This window comes from Cupressus sempervirens, chromosome 3 (assembly GCF_028749045.1).
Source record: "Cupressus sempervirens isolate cs-2001-9-10 chromosome 3, ASM2874904v1, whole genome shotgun sequence".
In the NCBI taxonomy this organism is placed as follows: domain Eukaryota; kingdom Viridiplantae; phylum Streptophyta; class Pinopsida; order Cupressales; family Cupressaceae; genus Cupressus; species Cupressus sempervirens.
Window position 1 is genome coordinate 702,235,098 of NC_143120.1, and position 23,067 is coordinate 702,258,164.

A 23,067-nucleotide genomic window follows, 5' to 3' on the forward strand; every position below is an offset into this window, starting at 1 on the left:
CCATTCTAATTTACCTTTGTCATGATATATACTATTAGATCTGCTACTTTCATGATTAGACCTACCTCTACTCTGAAATCTTCCATCACTTGCTATCTATCTATATTCATGTTTCTATGTCAACATTTCTTCAACTCTTAAGGAATACAAGTATGCTTCTTCCACACTTCCACCTTTACAAAACTAAACTCATCTTGTATATAAGTTCTCAAATCATTTAGATACATAGCAATATTTATTACCTTATCATCAACATGTCCAGATCTAATCTCCAACTTATAGAATTTCTTAGTATTATCTTACATAGTCACATCTTTATGTCTCATATTTTGTATTCTGCTCAACAAATTAACTTGATAATCAACATAAAGAAATTTCTTTTTTAACTTATCGACCATCTTTACCCAATTCTTGACCTTTTACTTTCCTCTCCTTTGTCTATCAGTCTGTAAGTGTTCCCACCAAAGAGAAGCTTGACCTCTTAACTTAGTAGTTGCTTTCTTCACCTTTCTATCCTTAAGGATACTTCATAATCAAAGAACTTTTCAATCTCAGAGATCCAATCCAACAAAGCATCAACATCAAGTTTTCTACTATAAAAAGAAAGTTCAAAAGAAGGTATGAAATCCACTCTACTCAAGGCTCTCAAGATTCTTTCTTTATCTTGTTCTACCTCAGTTTCAAGATTAGGTGCAATTGCTTCTTGCCCATCACTAACATCTTCAAGATGTACTCCTCTTCTATGGGTTATTTCAACAACTTCAAGTCTAGTTGTAATCTATCTCAAAAAATCCATAATAACATTATTTGCATTTCCTCTTCCTTGAACCATTTTGATAATAGTACTTGCAAGAATCATAATCTTCTTCAAGTTATAGATTAGAAACTTAGTTTGCCACCCTATAACCAATCCATAATAAAGAAAGAAACCTTCATTCTAATACCACTTGATGTAAGGCCAAGAGGGTCCAAAGAGGTACTCCTAAGCTAGCCTTACTAGAGTTACACGTGAAAGCTAATAATATTGGAGAAACCATAATAAATTATATTGATTCCAATGCAGATGTGGTAAGACAATCTTCTTTTTGTTGAAAAAAATTGTTTAATTGTATATTTTCTTTGATGTTACACAGAATGTCAAGTCTTTACTAGTTAGTGTTTGCCGAGATCACTCATGCAACAAAGACAATTTCCAGTGTCTTTTGGGCATTCCAGAGTAAACCAAGTTCAAAGACAGTATGTGTTGAGCTTCACTTGGGCACCAAAGAAGGTTTGCAAGAAGACAATGTATACCGAGTTCACTTGGGCACTATAGAGAAGTTGTCACAAAATCAATATTAACTGAACTCACTTGGTTACCAAAGGAATTCAGTTTAGGATGTAATGTTAACCAAGTTCACATGATTAACAAAGAAAGTCTAAAGAAAGTCTTTTCTGAGTTAGTGTTGACTAAGCTGAGTCAACTAACGAAAGATTTTCTTGAATCAACACATTTAGTTTGATGAATTTATTTGTTAAGTCTAGGTGACTTAAGGGATGCATATTGAATATTTGTAAGTGTATTCAAGCCAACTTGACAAGGCAAAGTATATAAGGTCGAGTTGTGGGATGAGAAGCATGGGAATAAAAAAGATAAACCAAGGAAGCAAATTGGAAGGATAACAGAGTATCCTGAGTTGACTAAGTTGCAAAGTTTTATCTGATCAAGGAGGATCAAGTTTTCAAGCCAGAACAAAGATTTGAAATCAACAATACAGTTGCATCAACAATTAGGTCATATCATTGTTACTCTCTAATAATTGTAGCAACATATCAAATCTCTTAACAGAGTTAGCTTAACAACTATTTTCCAAATCCTCTAACAAGGTGACATTTCTAGATTGAAGTGTTTAAAGACCTCTAACAAGGCCACTCCTAACAGGGCTCACTTCAAAAGAGTGAAAAATAATAACTAGTTGCAATTGGTGGTTTCTCCCAAATTGGGTTTCCACGTTAAAACCTAGTGTCATATGTGTTCATGTTATTTGCTTTCTATTGTTGCAACTAAGTTAATTAAGGCTAATCACATTAAATATCTAAAGAAGTAATATTTTAGTGCTTATCGAGTGAGATTAATTCTTAGTGTTTGTTAAGTGATTTAGTACTAACTGAGTTGCAACAGTATTTTCAATTTCAACAGAGTTTGGTTTTGATTTGTATTGACATCTAAGGGATCTAGGATTTTATTTTGTAGTAACTGATTCACCCCTCCCCTCTCAGTTAGTACTCTCATATTTCCAACACTTTCAACATGCCAAGCATAAGGCTTACCTGGTTGCAACCATATACATTCAAGTTGCAATCAACGAACTTAGAAGCCTAGACTTATAGAGCCAAAATCTTATTATCTTCCTTCTATATATCTTTATTATGTCAATTCTAATCCTATATCTCAAATTATATAGCCAACATGACCACAAGTTGGGTTGTTAGACAATTTATCACAAAATATAGGGCTTGTCCCAAAGGATAAATAAATGACCGTGCAATTAAAAAAAACAACATATGTGGGGACAAATATAGGTCCACATCAGATCCAAGAAGAGATTCCAAAGGCTGTGAAAAGCCTTGATACCGCAAGTAACCTTGCCAAAGCCAAACCTACATGTTACTCAAGTTGCCAAGAAATAACACACCATTAGAAAAGAGAAAGGATAACCCCGACATGTGATCAAATTAAGTTCCATTTAGGAAAAGGATTCAAAATAGGTCCACATTAAGAAGCCAATCGGGCAAAAAAATAAGAACGCAAACAATGAGAGCCATTCTGTGGACATTAGACAGGAACAAATAAATAAGAAATATTTTTGGTGATACAAGATTGCTAAAGAACCCAAGAGGCTCCTGCATCACTACCTTTGATACCTCCCAAGGTCTCCAAGCCTTCCCATTGTTTGACATTTTCAAGAGCTTTTCTTTAAGAGTGTTTTGTTCTAAACCTTTTCTCTTTTGGTCAACCACACCTCATCTAGAGTATGTCCCTAGCCCTATACTTCTTACATTGCTTTATCACTTCTTTAACCTCTATTTCTTGCCACCATACCCCTTTACCAAATCATATTTCAATTGCATGCGAGAGGGAGGATGAGAGCATTGATGTCTCACATACATTGTGTGATTCATTTTTTTATCCTCTTCATGTATTTTTAGATACCTTCCTAGCTTATCCCCAATAAGTTTGAGTGTCTCATCATTATAGTACTCACATGAGAGATTGTATAAATGGATCCTAATCAGAGCCTCTTTGATCATTGCTTTCTTAGGATTGAAGTTTGGTATCTAGTCACTTATAGAGAAACTAATCCCTCCAATCCAAAATAATCCATTATTCAAGAACTATTATTTTATAGAGTGTTAATAACCCCAAGTTTCATTACACAATTTACTCAACCTAATAAAGGGCATCCACCTACCTCCACACTTCATGTAAAAGCCTCTCTCTCTATAAAAACCAACCTTCAATTTCCAACCTTTGCATTCCACTCTTACCTTGATCACTCTATTATTTGTCGTTGCAAGTTGCTCCTCAAGAACCTGTTTTGGGATAAAAGGGTCTTTCAATCTCCAAACATTATCTTTCATTGTCCTAAAACCTCCACTAATTCCCTTATTGTTTTCCATCAGGCCTTTTTGATTTAAGGAAGAATCCTTCTTACTTCTTTTTGTGGGGAGATGTCTCTCGAGTCCTCCCCTTTCCTGCTTTTGCTTTTTTGCCTGTGGCCTACTCGATGGTCTCCACAGTCTATATTGCATTTGATCCTAGCTACAGGCATTTTTGTTGAAATATCAATATTCATTTGACCTCTTTTGAAACCCTTTTTGACTCTCTCTATCCATCCATTCTAATGCAATTGCTAATATTACTAGGATAGTTGACATTGTTATACAAAGGGCATAAAGTGTAACTGTGGTTGATAAAAGTGAAAGCTAATTCCACTATTTATTATTGTTATGTCAAAATATATAATTTATTATTTTTAGTGTCATAATATATAATTTATAAATCAATTATTTAATACTCTCTAAAAATAATTTAAAGAGTCAACACCTTAGACTTGGAGTACTTTTTTTTTTTTGACATTCTTTAAAACTATTTAAAGAATCAACATTCTAGATTAGGTGTGCTAGAGAAAAATAATATTAAATATTCATATATAAGTAGTTCACATATACAATAACAAAATAAAAATTAAATTTTAATTAATAACTATATGATAGAGGAAAACTACATCAAAATCCTTTTATATAGCATCCTATTACACAAGTTAGAACATTTCATACTCCAATAGTCAAGAAGGAAGCTAGCTAGATGAAACTTCAAATTTAAATTTAAATCTTAAAAAATCTTATATTATTTTGAGGTTAAGATTAAATTTTAAAATTATGCACAAGTACAATAAAATACAATTCTATTATTTAAGTTAAAATTTATATTTTATAATTTATTTATTTATTATTATTCATGTAAAAAACTTAATTTATAAAAGAATTATTATATTATTATTATTTTTTCACTATTACAATCTTTAACTACTAAACATTTTCACATGTAAAGGGAGACTTGGACTTGCATGTAAAGGGCCAACACTTTCTTATTGGTAGCCTCTAAAAACTGTTTTAAGAGTTAACATTATAACCTCTATTATGCTACTGGTTGTATTTGATAGTCTCAAAAAACTGTTTTAAAGAGCAACATTTGGTATTTTCAAAAAAAAACCTTTTAAAGAGCCAATACTCTCATACTGATTCAAAAAAACCTTTTAAAGAGCCAACATTCTCATACTGTTCTTTTCCATATTCTCAAAAAACTATTTTAAAACCCAACACTCTGCTACCATTTATTTTATGATATTAAAAAAATTCTCTAAGAACCAACACTTGCTATTGGTTATTTTATGATATTAAAAAAAAATGTCTAAGAATCAACACTTGCTATTGGATATTTTATAATATTCAAAAAACTGTATAAGAAGCAACACTTTGCTACTAGTTAATTTATGATATTAAAAAAACTGTCTAAGAAGCAACAATCTACTACTGGTTGTTTTTGTTAATCTTTAAAAATTGTTTTAACAGCTAACGTTTTAGACTCCACTTTGCTACTGGTTGTTTTTGATAGTCTCTAAAAATTGTTTTTAGGGCCAACACCTTAGACTTCACTCTACTACTCTTGTTTTTGATATTTTCAAAAAAAATCATTTCAAGAACCAACACTATGCTACTAGTTATTTTTGATAGTCTCTAGAAACAGTTTTAAGAGCCAACACTCTAAACTTCATGTGACATTCTTGCAAACTCTTCAAAAACCATTTCAACGTTTTATGAAATTTAAAAAATTATTATTAAAGGACTAAATCTGAGAAGACTTGAAAAAACTAATATTTAATATTCACAAAATCAGGAAAAATTGCACGTGTAAAAGAACAAGACAAAAAAATTCACCATTGCATCCTCTTACTACACACCTAACATTTCCAAATATGTTAATTCTAAGAGAAAATCAACATTACGATAACTAACGAATACAACTATCTTCCGGGCAACTGCAAATTTGACGGTGGATGTGTTTGCAGAATTTTGCGACGCCTGCTTATTCAGAGTTGGTCATCAAATAACCATAATATAATAGTATTACCAATTTTAAACTTTCAAAGTTGTCCTCCCAAAAATGTTTAAAAATCTCTTCTTCCTGTTTTTTCACCGGATTTCTAACAATGGTAACCATGAAAACGACGAGAGGGAGAAGGTGAACATCCGTGGCTACCCCACGAGGAAAATGCGGGTGGACGAGGTGATCACATTTTTACTTTTTTACCTTCGCTCTTACTGCCCGATAAGAAGGGGTTTTGAGGACAACGATGCAGCATCGAATGACAAAGGAGGAGGAGAATTGTTTTTATAAGGGAGCGATATACCCACAGACTCATTGCAGCAGAGGCATATATGCAGAGAGCAGGGGGCGGGATATATACAGTGAATGAGAGGGTAGAGGAAGAATCAAGGGAAACATGTCCGGGAGATATTTGCAATATTCACCGGCAGCTGGGGGTCCCTCACACTCCCCCTCTACGCATTTCAATCTGAATCCCATGGCAATGCGCTCCTCTGCTACTCCACAAGATCACGAAAGGTATTTTTGATCAGTGTTTTGCTTTTATTTTGAAAACCATCGAATCCTTTGTTTTGTAGATCCCGTTTCGTGTCTTTTGTGTTCTTGTTTGGTAACGGCGTGGATCGAACATGCGACTGTCTGCTATAGTGCGCGGTACTTGACGGAATTGCTGTCGGAGCGGCAGAAGCTGGGGCCGTTCGTGCAGGTTCTTCCCATCTGCAGCCGCCTTCTGAATCAGGGTAAGTTGATTTCTTTAGTTCATGAAATGATTGCTTTGGAGGCTTGGAAAGGTCAAGGTTAGTGATATGAGTTTGTTGCTTAAATATTTAGGTTTCGAAGATTCAATTGAAGTTTTTAAGTTTCATAAGTCTTTTTTAACTAAATATTTGATTTGTTAAAGTTGCACTGGGGATCGGACGTCGACTCAGGGACATCACTATTTGCCAAAATCATTTTGGATTTGCACCGTGCCTCCTCTATTGGGACAAACCCTTGTTGGATGTTATGCTTTGCACTATTTGAACGTTTCCATATGAAAGCGCTAACGAATTAACTCGTAAACTCACCCCATTTCGAAATATTCACAGTTCGTCAACTCCTCGTCCCTAGTTGGATATTGCAATATAAATTTAACTCATTTGAAATATCCACGGGTTGTTAACATCCCGAGCCCTCGTTGAACATTTCAGTTTATTGTATTATAACATCTTTTACATCTGGCATGTCTCCGGGAATTCTTACCATCATAATCCCCAGTAGTTTAGTAGTTAAGCCTATATTCGAAAAATCCACCTGTCACAATATTGTAAGCTTTGAGGGGGGTTTGTAATTCACGCGGTATCAACATTTCCATATCTTGGAATTTGAGCATCCAAATCTCTTAGGAAATCCTTGATAATAAAAATGTTGGGAGCTGAACCTACAAGTTGCTACTTAAACCAGAAATCCATTTTAACCTTTCTATTTCTTTTCGAATTTGCTTTGCTGGCAGTGTGTTCTCTCTCTCTCTCTCTCTCTCTCTCTCTCTTCTTCTTGCCGTATTTGATTTGGCTTTGTCTGATCTGTATTGTGATGTGCAAATTTGGGACGAATTAAAATATATGTTGCAACCACTAAAGGTAACATAGTAATGTGACCACTTCTACACAGTTCTCTACTTGTAATGAAGCGAAATATTGTAGAGATGAACCATTGAGAAGTCCTTTCATTTCAACCTTAAGATGTTTATTATTTATATTTACCTGTCAATAAAAAAAAATTGAAAAGAGGACCACAGTTAAATAGGACACAAACAGCAGGATTGAAATTGTAAAATGAAGAGGAGGGGGCTACTGTCAAAGACACAAGCCTAGGAGCAGCAGCACATGATTTGTGACGGAATTGTTGTCAGAGCAACAAAAGTTACGACTGGCACTTGCTTCTCATATGTAGCCAACTTCTGAATTGTTGTAAGCTAGTTACTTTAAATCTTGACATAATTACTTCACAATTTCGGAAGGGTCAAAATTAGTCATGGATTTTATTACCTGAGTTCTAAAGCTTCCAAATAAGGTTATTTTTGTGTTCTCTGGTAATAGTGGGGATGGCCGGTCGACAGAAAGTTGGTTAGTGTACGTAATTGATAGGCATCTCTTCTGTTACGGTCACTTGAAGCTTACATAAGTTGTTGTCTGCTAGGCTACATTACTATCGTAGATGGATATTCTAGTTTATCCTAATGTACTATTTGATACCTCCTGGTGACTTGAATCTGGGCTGTGTGATCAAAGGTCTAATGATTTAATAAATTTATAGTAAACAATAAAAACTTCTCTTTTGAAAAATCTACAGTTCATTTATACCTCACCAGGAGTTGGCTGTCAAATTTTAATTGTACTCAACATCTCAACATTTGATATGTTTTTTTGCTGGGCTGGACCTTGATTTGTTCTATGAATCCCTTTTGATTTACTGCCTAAGCTCATCTTTGTTGACTTATCACAATTCACAGGTGGACATTACCAAAATATCAATTATATTTCAGTTTCCAATATATTTTTTTAAACGAAAAGATTTATTGTGTTATGACTTGATAGTGGGTTGCTAAGTTGCAGCTGTATATGACACTATTAAAATCAATGTACAGGTTACCTAGAAATTTAATTTAGCCTCACCCCTTCTTTCGCACATGCACTGAATTTCTATCACTGTAGTTTCTTTATTCTTTTTCAACCCCTTGGCACTGTGTTTGCTTTGATCCCTCCTGAATAGTATTGATGTTAAAATTTAGGGCTTCATGGCTGTTCATGTTTCCAACCATGAAGCCCTGTGTAAGTTTATATGGTGGTTTGGTTGCCACAATGAAGCTTAGCACGCGCAATGAGACAAGAGTGCATTCAAGAGATGAACCGCGGAATGGCTATCTCATAAGACCTTTGGAGTTGTTACCATTTTTAGCTGAGTTGAGATGGTGAAGAGAAGAGCAGAGGTCTGTTGCCAAGGACATAAGCCTGAGCCAAGGGGCTTCTGTAAGGATGCTTACAAATTCAAATATTTGACAACCTATAATTAGAATAACTAAACTTGCTGACTAACAATCTATAGTTCTTAATGACACATTATTGATCAAACCTAAAAATGGAAATGGAAGGCATTATAAATGGTAGAGACCAGGTTTTAGAATGATCAGTTACTACTCAACAAATGATTTACGCACTGTGCAGCAATCAATTAATACTCAGCACATGATTTACACACTGTGCAGCAATCAGTTAGTGCTCAACATATGACTTACACACTGCCTAAACAAGGAGATGCAAATTTCTTGCATTTTCTTTTTTTATTGTGACCCAAATGCTTTAGCATTTGTGGTACATAATGCCTTCTATAGAGCAGTTTGAAATATGAACTGTGGATGGTGCAGTGTTAAGCACCAAATAATATTTGACAATTTCATTAAGTTACTAAGATGTGTGTCCATTTCGAACATGTATGGTATCTTTCAATTTTCTCTTGAAGTATTAAACAATTATTTATCTTCTTATCTTTGATAGAAGTTCTTATCAAAGGAATAGGCTAAATGGGGATATATGCCATAGCTGATGTGGATGATAAGAACTGGTTGAGCAGTATGGGGACACCATCCTTCCGCGATACTTGAGGGCTGTTATTAATATGCCATAATGGCATTTTATGTATAATATTAAAAACTCAAAAGCCATTTTGCTCAATATACTTACTAGTTACTACCAAAGCTTGCCAAGGAAAATCAGCACTTCCCTTCAACATATATTACACATTATTTTGCGTCACAAAATAATAGAGGAGAATATATGTTATAAATCTTAATGTAGCAGAATAACATGAGAGAGCAACTGACTGGTGTTAAAATAAAATTGAGTAGTTAGCTAGGTTGCATGGGTATGCATATGCACACCCCATGTACCCAAGTACCGGGTACCGATTGGAGAGCATCACAGCTAACAACCCTGAGTAAGGTTTCTGATTTTTGTTTTGGTTTTTTGTTTGTGTATCAGCTTGTTGTTTATTAAGCTTAATTCAATATTTAACCAGTTTGAAACTTTCATACTATAGTGATTAACAGCAAACTTTATCACTGTTCAAGTTAGAAGTTTATCATTTGCAATATGTCATTGTTATACTATTTATGATCTTCTTGTTCATTTTCAAAGTCTGCCCTCTGTTATGCATCTAAACATTTATCATATATTATTACTTTTACAAACACATTGCAAATCTGAAACTGCAAACTTTATCACTGTTCTTGTTTTGAAAAACCTTTGTTGCGATTCATAATTTCAGATTTTTTATAGATATTAAATTATATTAAAAAACAGTTTGACGTACCCAAGTACCCCGTCCCCTATTTTGAAAAATAGTTGTACCCGTACCCGTACCTGTATCCAAGTACCCTCGTCCCCGTGTAACCTTGGTAGTTAGTGTAAATGAAATCATTGTGAATAATAGAATGGATATTAGCACACATACAACTGGACTTTTCAGAACTAAAATCATTGTAATGATATCAAAGAATGCTTGTATGTGTATAGATCTTTCAATCGATCTTCATGGTATGGAGGAATTATGCATTACTAGTTTTGGGAGAGAAATCATGTAAAAGAAGACAAAAATAAATAAGTGTGATGCAATAGTTTATAATCTTTTGACCTGTTAGAAAATGGAATAATATTATGGGACTTTTTTGTTGAGAATGTTAGCCTCACTGTAAATTGAAGCAATCTCTATAAATAAATATAATATATATGATAATATACATAATTGATAATAAATCTAATTATGAAGCTTTGATTGTAATATATATATATATATATATATATATATATATATATACATAATTGATAAATCTAATTATGACGGTTTGATTGAATACACACACACATACATATATCATATACTTATATTGTCATAATGCCGAAGTAACCGATTATCTGTACTGCTGGCAATCTGTTTTTACGAGCACCATGTATCGACTGAGGTTATCACCGATTACATCTAATATGTATGGGGTGAGTTTACCACCGATTACATTTGATGTGTATCGGGTGTGTTTACTAACGATTGCATTTGTTATGAAGTGTTGCTATTATATTAAGCACTATAGATATGTATTGAGGCATGACCATGTAGGGTCATGCCCCTACATGATCAGGTTTCAATGCATATATATAGGTGCATTACAAACTGCAGAGATATATGAATAACAAGGCATATAAATCTGAGTCTGTAAATTCAGAACAGTAGATATATATTTGAATAAATTAAATCTGCATCAGTACTGTAGAAGGAAGGTCTGCACACATCAATTAAGAGTTATTATTATCAGTACAAAGATATATATAACAAGTAAGTAAACTCATATTCAGAATAAGAATAGAAGATTGCTCAAGATCTTTACATCAAATTGAAAATACAGTTTAGTTAGTCTCCACCAATAATGATCAAATAAACTTACATTTTTTAGATTATACTAGAATTGATTTTTACTTGCAAGCTTGAGATACAAATTTGATGATACAGTTAGGAAACATTTGCAGTAGCAGAGACACAATGTGGTTAATTGATATGGAAAAGTAAAAAAGATGATTTTCACATGATAATTTATAGGTATGAATTAATGTTTCATACAGATGACAGTTGATCATCATATACACATGAGCACACATCGAGACATTTGGCTAAGATAGTGAAGTACTAACATTTAATGATATGTTTGTATTATCAAGTGGCAATAAAATTAGGTTAGAGTGTAATTTTTAAAACTTATTAGCTAGTTCAGAGTGACATTTCTGATATTGTGAAACTGCAAGGTTATTGATAGATTTAATTTGTTTAAAAACTCAATTCTCTTTTTCTGGTTCTGGTTTTCATATCAGTTATCACTACAAGAAGATCAATCTTCTTACTGCTATTTTTGTTTGCAAATTAGGTTAGAGTTTAATTTTTTCGAACTTATTAGTTAGTTCAGAGTGATGTTTCTGTTATTGTGAAACTGCAAGGTTATTGTTAGATATTTTTTTAAAAAACTCAATTGTCCTTTTCTGATTCTGGTTTTCATATCACTACAAGAAGATCAATCTTACACCCTACTATTTTTATTTGCAATAGAGATTGTACGACTCTCTACCCTGGTCACTAACCAGGGATATGGAGACCATGATAGACTGGAGCATGGGAGTCCCATGACATCAGCAGGTCCTCTTTCAAATGGTGGAGCAATGGACTTGGGTGGTTGGGCTGGCCTTCAAACAGAGGTATCTAAAAGAAATAGCCCTTTTCTTGGAAGATAGTGAACTTGAGTTCTCCTTCTTTTTCTTTTTTGGTATGAAGGTATACTTAATAATATAATATACCTAAAAAATGGACAAATAATAAAGTCACAGGACCGGAGGAATTCACATTCAACTTGTCTCTTGAAATCTTTTCTGATAAATTTTCCTCGTAAACTCTTACAGTTGACTTTGTTTTCATACATTTCTGACAAGAGAATTGAAGTGCATTCTCTTGTGCCCTGTATCTTGCTTTTATTGCACAACCTACAACTGGAAAGACAAGTCCATTGTGTAAAAGTTAAAACGAGTATAACAGAAATGAAAAATGTTACAAAGATTTCAAAGAATCTTTGCAAACACACATTGGCGGTAGAGCAATCTGGGGTAGCCTAAGAGCTGCATTGGATTGCACAGGAACTACTTTCCAGTGAACCGAGAGGAGATCACATTTGGAGAAAGATTGTGAGCCTTGAATTACGTAAGGACTACATTCCACCAATCAAATGGAAATTATGTTGTGAGATTCTTTGCACTGAGGCAAATGTATTGGCCTTTTGCTATCCCAATTATTTATATGTAAAAGATCGAAAAAACAACATCAAGAGACAAATTACTGAATAGGATGTATATTTTACTTTCAATTCAAAAATATAGCAGTATGATCATTTGAATCCAATGATTAGCCACATTCATGTTTTGTGGGTCAATTCCCAATGAGCTTCACAGCACAGTTGTTCTACATTCAGATCACTCGAATGAATTCTGAGACAGCTGACAAGTTCTGTATCTGATTAAACTATTACAAAGTTTTCTGCATGTCAGAGAAGCATCCATTTTGCTCATAGAAACTTTTTATGCCCTCAATATTCCACCCCATAAAAAATCTTTAGCAATAGATTTCGTGCATTGTGGAACTGGCAAGGATTAGAATCATCACTAACCGCATTCTCAATACCTGGATACTGTTATGCACAACATTTTTCCAGACAACAAAGAGAGCAATGCAAGTAAAAGAGAGTAGAATAGTTTGTAGAACATGGAAGAGAGAGGAATGGTGTCTTATCTCATTCCATATCTGTGAGTATCCCATGAAGAAGAACAATGTTTATCTGTGTATATTCCTGAGTATTCCATGAAGAAATTAGTGACTTCTGACATAGAACTTGATCAACAATTGTTTTAGAGCTAAAACAGAATAGAGATATGAATCACAATGTAAGGATGACCTGCAATATTCATGACCCCTATCATGCCCCCACAATGAGGGAGATATTAATACCATAAAAAGTCGTCTTATCTAAGACTTCATGATTCTCAGAGAATGAGCGACCAGACAGCAGGGCACTGAGAACAGCTATTAATAGAAACAAACACATACTAGACAGTGATCATTATTACAGCAGCAATAGTGGTTATTATACACAAGTGAGGGAAGGAGCATTAAGGGCTACGATTTAGCAAACCAAACCAATCAATGGTAACAATTGCTTACAAAGGAGCATGATTGAATCTGAGTCTGAAGAGGCATGATCATGTCTGAAAGGCCAGGGTTTCCCAAGCGATGTCTATCTTCCTGGAGACATTATCCGTATAAGTTGAGGAAGACCACAATGTGACAAGGTGTCAAGGAAACTATTTTACTAAGTATCAGTGCTTATAAGACTAGGTCAACACATAATAAATCAATGCTCAGAATCATATCAGAAATTATTCTCAACTGCAGGTAGTAGCATACCTTGTTCATGCATAAATATATGTTTGATATGCATACTTAATATAGGCAATATGGATACATGTTAGCTCATATATCTATGCTCTTCAATTATCTCTTACTGGATGTTAATAAACTTGTAATGCTTTGTAATCTATCCCCATAAGCAATCAGATAAGAATGGAAGTCTTTTAGGGAGAGGTGGCAGACACAGGTTCCCCAGGATTAAGTAGCCGTCCCAAAGGATTGAATCATCACTGGATGTTCCTCTGCTTGTGGGGCAATGGGCGAGTTTTCTTGGTTAGGCACTATATGCACTTGGGCTTAATTGGGCTGAACAGTCATCCTCTATAACCTGGGTTCCCTTGAATTAAGTAGCCCACCCAAGGGGTTGAATCACCATGGGATGTTCCTCCATTTGTGGGCTAAGGAGCGATTTGTCTTTGTCAGGTACTGTGTGTTCTTGGGCTAAATTGAGCTGAACAGTAAATGGGCACCTTTCGTGGATTTCCTCTTCAAACCCTAGACATGATTTATTATGGAAATGGTGTCATGCATGAATATTGCATGACTTATCAGTTATCTAAGATTCTAAATAGAATAAGATAATTATTCTTATGTATGTACTTGTTGATCAATATCCTTAACCATAAATGAGATAATTGGTCTTATGAATTATATTTCAAATGTTGTCTAGCATTATTGCAGATTCTAAACGAAAATTTATGATGGTAAGTTGTATCTATTGAGCTATATTTCTTATTTTTTATCTAATTTGTGATTTTAGGGCAAGATTTAGGACCCTCACAAAGGGGTACATTACACCCTCGTTTTTGCATAAAGTGGGTATATTCTTTTGCAGTACTACTGTCAAGTAATTTGTCAAACAGTTTTCATACATTTACCGACAAAGTACATTAACTTGCCGACTCATGAAATCTGCCAATGCAAAAGAAATACCTTTTATACTGTTCCGATTTGTTTCATTTATTCATAGCATACACATGTATATGGAAAAGCAATATTAACATCATCTGAAACCTAACTCCATGAACTATACAAAGTGCTGTTCACAAAATCAGGATGTGTTGACGTTCAACTTGGATATACAATCAAGTATGCACATAGCAAAGCAACCCATCTGTGTATTCTTTCCACTAAAGGTCTGAAATTTCTTCAAATTCCTCATCAAATGCTTATACGAAGGTCATGATAGGTCTGCCAGGATATTTTAGTCATATCACAATCCACAAAACACCAAACCAAACCCTTAATTGACAAGCAGTTGTAAATTGCTATTTGATTGTTCAACTGTGAAGGCACTTTGCTAGCTATACGAAGTGGTTCCCCATGTTAACTTTTGCAGAGAAGGGTCTTCATCTAATGTCAAAGTTGGGAAATAGCTACATGTAGTGTTTTAACTTCTAGAAACTCAAAATGCTCATGTACTGTTTCTAAATTTAGAAGTTTAAAGGCAGATGCAATGGCCCTATATTTAGTAAGTCAAAAATCTGGTTTGGTATGTCTATTTTCAGAAATTTAATTTGTATGTGTTTCTATTTAAGAAGGTTAGAATGTCTCACTGCATTTCGTTTTTGTTTAGAATCTCAAGCTACATACAAATATATTATATTCCTAGTCTAGAAAGTCATCTACCTTTCTGTGTTTAGAAGGTATTTCTAGCATCTTGCTCGTTGTTTCAATAGACTTCCATTGTCTATCGATGCAAGTACATTTTGTTTGCATCCAATAATAATTATTTAATTGTAGATCATTTCTGCATGTTCATCCTTGGAAAGATTCTGAAGGGAGAAAATAATGGTCTTTATTAGTTATTAGGAGGAGATAGCTGTTCAGTAGTTGGTAAGGCTAAATCAATTCTCTTTTTCTCTCTTACACACACAACACATCACAGTCTCTTTCCATAAATTTCTCTGTGTCTCTCTCTCTTTCTCTCTTACATCTCTTTTATATTTATACAAAGGGCATTGGAAAATTATTTTGTTCTCTCATCCCCATCCTTAATCCAGTGTGATCTGGTCTTAAACCATAAATCTCACTCTTGGACCAATATACGCCAAGGCTTTAGCGCTTTTTCAGCTAGAGAAAATCAAACTTGGATCTCTTTATCAGCTCGATTCCTTTGTAATATAATATGATATAAGTGACTTCTGATGTGATTACTTTCACAGTTTCTTTTCTTTTCCACAGTTTACCACAGCCCTTCAAAATTTTAATGAATATGCAAGTAGCTGTTTCACAGCTAAGGATCCATAATCTATCTATATGCTTTTCCAAGATTCTAGCTTCCAAACATCCTTGAGAGTTCCAAGGCAAAAATAACACATAAGAAGATTAGAAATGTGAAAGCTTGAGTGACAATTTTTTATCAGTCCACTTCCTGAGATTAGAAGGAATTGCATTAGAGGTGAAGATTGCTACCATTCAGCCATTCCCATTTGGTGGAATCTGTCCGTCCTTTTCCATCTTCTTCCCTTGCTATTAAATCTTGGCAAGTCAACCCTGACTAGTGTAGGCTTCTTCAACTCTTCTAGCATTCCAAATCCATTTCTCTGAATGCCAAAGTTAAGCACCTCTTAGCATTTTGGTCAACTATTTTCTAATCGTACCCTATCGCTTATTTAATTCACCAAGTTCCAAAGACCGCTCCCAAATTTATAATCGTTTAGACCATATATAGCACATAGGTCAATGCCAGGCCAAGTTCTCACCTCTTCTCTGTAACAGAGCATCTGTCAATTAATCTTCAAATCCAAATAAAAGACCTACCTTTCATACTTGATCTGAAGAGCAAAGGAATCCTGCTTCCCTTGCTGACAAGAAAGATGAGGTGTAAGGCTTTGCCATTCTTGTCATGTCTGACATTGAATTTATGAGTGTTGAGAGACAGTCGTAGATTTCCAAGCATCTGCAGGATTCAAACCTGAAATAATTAGCTTTGCTTAGACTTGTTGGAGGTTGTTCTGTAAGGGAGGTGGTTATATGTATACTATGGGTGATGATTAGAACACAGGTCTGTCAAGGACCAGGTGGAAGCTGATGATGTGGTGAAAGCATATGATTCTTCTGTATGAGAGCCTGGGGCAAGGTTTTAGTTCAGGAAAGGATGATTTACTTTAGTAGATGGTTTAGGATCCTTGGATGGAGCCCCAGAATTTTGGGCTTCTCTCCAACTTTCTGCCTGCTCACCATCCATGGACTTATAAGTGGAGAATAGTATCATTTGTCAAGCGATCGTTTCTCCTTTTGATGCTTGATATCGTTTTGCACAAGAGAGCAGTAGTTGTTATGTATGTGTTTTGACTCAGTGAAGTAGGCACACAACTGAAAGCTCTAGTTTTCAAAACAATTTATCTGTTTATTCATAGGAACTGCTGTCCAAGAATCAGGGGAAAATGAGAATACATTTTCTATAGATATTTTTTTGATTTTATCTAAGACATATGGGATGTGATTTCCCTTATGACTTGCTGTGTCAATGGACAGAACGATGACTGGTTGCTCCCTATGGCTATTCTCAAGAATATTAATGTTCTTAACTCTACAGCCATACATTTTATGCTGGGATCTTACTATAATTTTTTTTCGCACCAACAGGTGCATGTGCTAATTACAAATTCTTGGGGACTGTAATCACTAACAGTGAATTAACACATGGCTTGAATGTGTAAAAAATAACAGAGAGCTTCCAATGTAGCGCAGGCTTTGAAATAGATTTTATATAGAGCATTTATATTCATGGGCACTTCTATACCTTGCGAGCAACGCTTTCCTTTGGGGCCTGAGGTCATACACAAATTAATGCAGACAATTGGTTCTCAGTTTGCAATGCATACTTCTATTGCGATTGGTTTATTTAATTTTTGATTACTTTTCTATGTCAAATTAATATTTTTGTTTTAACTTTTTTGGAAACACAAGATTGGTTTCCCTAGAAATGTTTACTTGTTTGAAATGACTAAAAGTATTATATTGCTCCAGGTTCAACAAGTTAAAATTCATGGTTCTTTGAATGTAATGCAGAGAATGAGCATGTCACAGGCAGCTTCAATGGGTTGGCATGGTGCACCCACAGGTTCTATTACTCCTGTTGTGAAGAAAGTTCTCCGTTTGGATGTTCCCGTAGACAAATTCCCTCATGTATGTGAAGTGACATATAATTATATCTAATAGTTGTATGCATGCTAATTGACTTTTTGGTCATTTTTCTTACTTGTGCCTATCAATGGTTTCAGTTCAATTTTGTTGGTCGACTCCTTGGACCTAGAGGAAACTCATTGAAACGAATTGAAAGTACAACTGATTGTCGGGTATTTATTAGAGGGAGAGGCTCGGTCAAAGATTCTGCAAAGGTAGCATTTAATAGTACATGCGTACTTATTGATTTGGTGATTTTATCTACTGTAAATAATATAATAGATTAACCATTTCAAATATGTTGTTTCTTTTTGCTTTGCATATTTGTTTAGGCTTTTAGCTTGCATATGTATTGATTGTTTGGATATACACATGTATATTTACATAAAGTAGCAGTTATGTTTCAACTTTTGATCAATCATCCAAGAACTTAAATAATTTGCATTAACAGAAGTCTTGTCCCTAACTAATAGATAACATTTGGAGTGAAGTGCAATGGAGTTTACACCGTACCACCAGTTTGATTGGGACTCTTTTCAAGGCCATAGTTTTAGTTTCTAAAGTTGACAAGAGAAGTCATGTCTAAAACGATTGAACACATCTGTTATGACAATATTTGGCTTTCTCTAACTGGGCATACCCAAATTTTGTGACAGCAAAAAATTGGTAACTCAAAGGAGTGCTTAAAATTCTGCAGAGATACATTTTATATTTTTTTTTGCAAAATTCCCTATTATTACATTTGCTTAATTTGGATACAATTTGATTACACAATCACATAATCTTGTAGAATCCTGATACAAGATATAGCTGATAACAATTATGAATTTATGATATCCGCCTTTGAAAATTATCATGATAATTCATAAATTAGTAAAATTATATATTACAAAACACAACATTTTACATCTTCCTGTTCTTTAATCTAGTGAAAACTTGTGGAGGTTGAGGTTCTAATCCTTGCAGTCTATTGTGGGTGCTTGCTTGGCATAGAGGGTTGTGTTTGTGGCTTTGGCTTGACCTCCATAATGCTAGTAGGTGGCATGGATTCCTTTGCTTCGTCAATGTCATCAAACCTTTAACTCATTTTGCTATAGTTGCATCCACCATTACCGGCCTTTCAAAATCAAGAATCTTATCTTTAGCAAACAATGGGGGTTTTTCATCTTGCCTTGTCTAATCGGTGTGAGGATCAGTGTCTTTTTTGAGTTCTGTGCTTGTGTGATTGTGGCAGGATATTTTATAGAAGGCATTGCAATTTCCGATGAGGATATTAGTCTATCTTTTCATTACGTTGAAGTAATTTTGAGGAGGGTGAATGAACCAGCCACATGTAAGGAGTCATCACTGTTGCGTGGGGAGTAGTAGTTTCTCTAAGAAAGTGAAATATAGAGTGTATTGATAGAGGAATGGATTACAGTAAAAGGTACTTGTGTTGATTCATTGCCATTGAAAAAGATGCTTATGAATATTGGCATGTTGACCATGGTGCTTTATCAACAATAGTTTGGTGATGAAGAGTTGCCACTGCTTTCGTCAAAGTCTCTCATCTGAAGGAAGTCGTGAGTTCTGCGTATGTGAGCACGTGTGCACATATTGCAAACTGAATGTATGGAAGAATTGTTGATTAGAGTCTATAGATACAAGCACAAAGTCATCCACAGTTGCAGTCGTTAGCCTGAAATCTGGTGCTATCCAAATATTCAGCACATTATTAGCAAGAGCATTATATTGGGCTCATCCTGAAGTCACATGCTGCAGTGATAGTGAAAGATCCCTATAGGAATTCTAAGGCAAACAACTGATGTTGTCTATCTTTTGTCTTTGACCAGCGTATGGGAACGAAGTTTAATTTTTTGGGATTTTCTTGTTTTATGGTTTCTTTTTGATGATATGAAATACAATGCTTGAAAATGAAGCAACTGCTTGTAAGAAATTAACTACAGACAAATTACACCAAAGTAAAATATTTTCTTTGATTTTTATTTCATCAAATAAAGGCAAAGCAATATCACAGCTGTACTAGGGCTGTACAGCCTGTAGCTGGTTTGATCAGCATGTATATGACTGAAAGCAATTTCTTTTTCTTATAATCTGCTGTTGCTGTATGTTTCGGAGAAATCTTGATCCAATTCAGTTCTGAATTTGCTCTGAAAGTAGTGACTTCCAAACCTTACATTCCAACCTGAAAGGTGATGTGGATTCTTCTTGGACTGCATGGCTGGCCTCCAGTTGCTCAAAAAATGATGAAAAATGCTGATGAAACCCCTGATCTGCAAAATGCTGAAGTTATTTCACCTTAAAATGGCATGCTGCATTTTTGTTCTCCTCACCAGGATGATGTCAGCCTTTGCTGGGGCTATACGACCCTTTAAAAAACAATTGCAACTCACCAAAACAAGCACCACACATACAGATCTGCCACTCTGATAATATGAATATATTTCGATCTGAGCTGCAAATAAACTTCTGAAAATGCTCAAATAATGCTCAGTTGAAGGCTCCATGTAGATCTCCCTCAATTGTAAATGGATTTTCATCCAATTCACACTTTCTTCAAGGGTTTTCACCTTTAACTAATCTGATTTGCTGCCACAACTGACTCCAGCTTTCAAATCCAAATGCCCGTGAAAAATGATAACTTGAATGAATGGGAATTGGCTCCCAATTCTCTGTTTTATTCTACCTCCAAGAAATCGAACCCTAATAGGGTTTTCCCCATAATCTGAAAGAGGATTATTTTATTTTAATTTATTTCATTTCCCTCTCTTGGGGTTCAAACCACAAAATCTTATTTATCATTATAAAAAGTGGCCCAATGTTAAGTTATGACTTGCAACTATCACCTCCTAGGGAATTGTCCCATGGTCAATTTTTGTAATTTATTAAAATCTAACTTAGGAAGCAATGGAATTGTTTCCAAATTATTCACAATCTACTCATCTGGACTCCAAACTGAATACTATTTGATGGCACTAGTTCACGTGTGATGTCTAAACAACATGAGCTAAAGCTACCAAGCATTTTCCCCCTATAATTTAGGAGCCCCTCCGAAAGAATAGGATCTACAATCAAAGTCCCTGGGCTGATCTTAGAGGTCTCATGATGCGTCCTGACAAATTCCTTGTCAATCCCTGAAAAAGGGGGATACCTCTTAAATCTTGGAGACTGTCACAAGTTGTCCAAACTAGCTCACAAAGCCCCTACGTGATTCCTTGAGCATCAACATGTGTTCCCTTTCCACTCTACTAGCCTAAGGGAACCCAGTGTTAGACCAATTCTTGGTCAACTGACCTGAGAAGGGGACATTAGAGATATGAGTTTATAGGTAGTCCATTATTAGCAGGTGTGCAACAACATATTCCTTGTTTTTGTCAGAGTTGAGGTCAACTTCTTGAGGAATTGGAGCACAGGTAGCACCTTTATAATAGAGAATAGAATAGTTATTTCCAAGGTATAATGCTTTGATCTAACGCATTGATGTGTCCCGACAAACTTCTAGTCAATCCCTAAATAATAGGGATTCCTCTTAAAATCTAGGATATTGTCCCAAGTTTTCCAAACTAGCTCACAAAGCTCCTACATGATTCCATGAGCCTCAGTATGTGTCCCTTTTCCACTCTACTAGCCTATGAGATCTCGGTGATAGATCAATCCACAACTAACTGAACAGATAAGAGTTTATAGGGATCCCATTATTAGCAAGTGCGCAACAACATATTCTTGTTATTGTCAGGGTTGAGGTCAACTTCTTGAGCAATTGGAACACCGGTAGCGCCCTCATAATATAGAAAAGAATAGTTATCTGAGATCTCCAAGCTAATAATGGATTGATCTAATGCACATTATGAAGGTAGTTACATAATAATGGTTTCTTGTCAAGGTTGTGGGATTTGTTTTGAATAATAAATAGAAGAAAGGTGTATAGGAAACATGAGAAAATTCAATTCAGCATTGGTGATGCAATGAGAGATGTTGTGTTGTGTTGTGTTGTGGTTCTTACTTTACAAACTATATGCACCAAAAGGAAAAGGAAGTTTTGAAAGATTTATCATTATTGCATGTGACTGAGATAAAACAAGGAGCAACTCAACTCCTTGAGATAGGGGTCTAGATTGATTGTCATTATTGCCCATTTGAACACTTAAAATGGACAACATTAGCAAGTCCATGCTAGGATTGTTAAGGCACTGGACTGGCTTGAATATGCGAAAGATCTCACTTGCCATGGATCAACTTGAGAGAACTTTTATAAACATCGAATTACGGTTGGGACATAGTGATGGTAGACAATAGTTGTCTTTCCACACTTGAATATGATGCGAATCTGTTAATGCACAAAGTTGCTGGTAACTATGGATTGGAGGTTTCTGTTGGTTTTCTTTATGAAGGGACAAGTTGTCTTTCTAAAGAATTAGACCCTAGTTTTTCCCAAAGATGATTTGAGCCAAAGATTGGCTTTACCTGAAGTCTAAAGGTTATCGATAAGCTATCATTAGAGGTTGGAGGCAACGAGGGCAAAAGGCTTTAGATAGCTTCTCAGTCAATGATGATATCTTGCATGAAAAACAACATATTTGTGTCCTTGAAGAAAAGAGGTGGCTGATGTTATATATCCCTTAAAGGCGCAAAGGGGGGTTGGGCAAGTTTTTTTGTGGGTTCACTTTGGCGTATTCACATTTGGTTGATGACTTGTCGAGCACTTGAGGAGACATTAGACACACTCTTAGGAGATGTGGACTTTTGGAGGAAAGGTGTCTCGTGCTAACATTTGATTGGTGATTTGTGCAACATAGGAGTGTTGTTTCCACAACGTTTGAGGAGTTGTTAAACACATTTAGAGGAGGTGTTCTTTTAGAGGAAAGGTGCCTAGTGTGCAACACTAGAGGAGGCATTAAACATATGCAGAGCATAAAGGAAAATTTGGAGGTAAGGTGTCTTCATTACGCAAAGTAATTTGTAAAATATTTGTTGTATCACCAGATGATCAACATGATCATTATAAAGAATTTTACAAATGTACATAATATCAAGTTTCTAATAAGGAACTCAAGAAGATTGAGTAATCGATCATAGCTAACTAAACTATATTATACACAAAATATGACAATTAAAGTAATAGATTAATAATATTTTAATACCCTCCCTTAATGGTCAATTTGTCCACAACACCAAGCTCCTCCCTAAATTGAACAAGCTTATTTGGACCAAGAGGCTTGGTGAGAATGTTTGCAGTTTGATATGTTGTTGGAATATAT

General features: G+C 35.0%; 1 protein-coding gene across 1 annotated transcript in view; it reads left to right on the plus strand.

The window, feature by feature from the left end:
* Positions 1–5,901: 5,901 nt before the first annotated feature.
* The window catches only part of LOC149568692 (KH domain-containing protein SPIN1-like), a 28,063-nt gene continuing 10,897 nt past the window's right edge, over positions 5,902–23,067 (plus strand). The window contains exons 1-5 of the mRNA XM_089821582.1: positions 5,902–6,169; positions 6,299–6,390; positions 11,777–11,922; positions 17,696–17,812; positions 17,908–18,024. Of these exons, the coding sequence (XP_089677708.1) occupies positions 6,048–6,169; positions 6,299–6,390; positions 11,777–11,922; positions 17,696–17,812; positions 17,908–18,024 (594 nt within the window). The 5' untranslated portion in view covers positions 5,902–6,047. The remainder of the gene's footprint in view (positions 6,170–6,298; positions 6,391–11,776; positions 11,923–17,695; positions 17,813–17,907; positions 18,025–23,067) is intronic.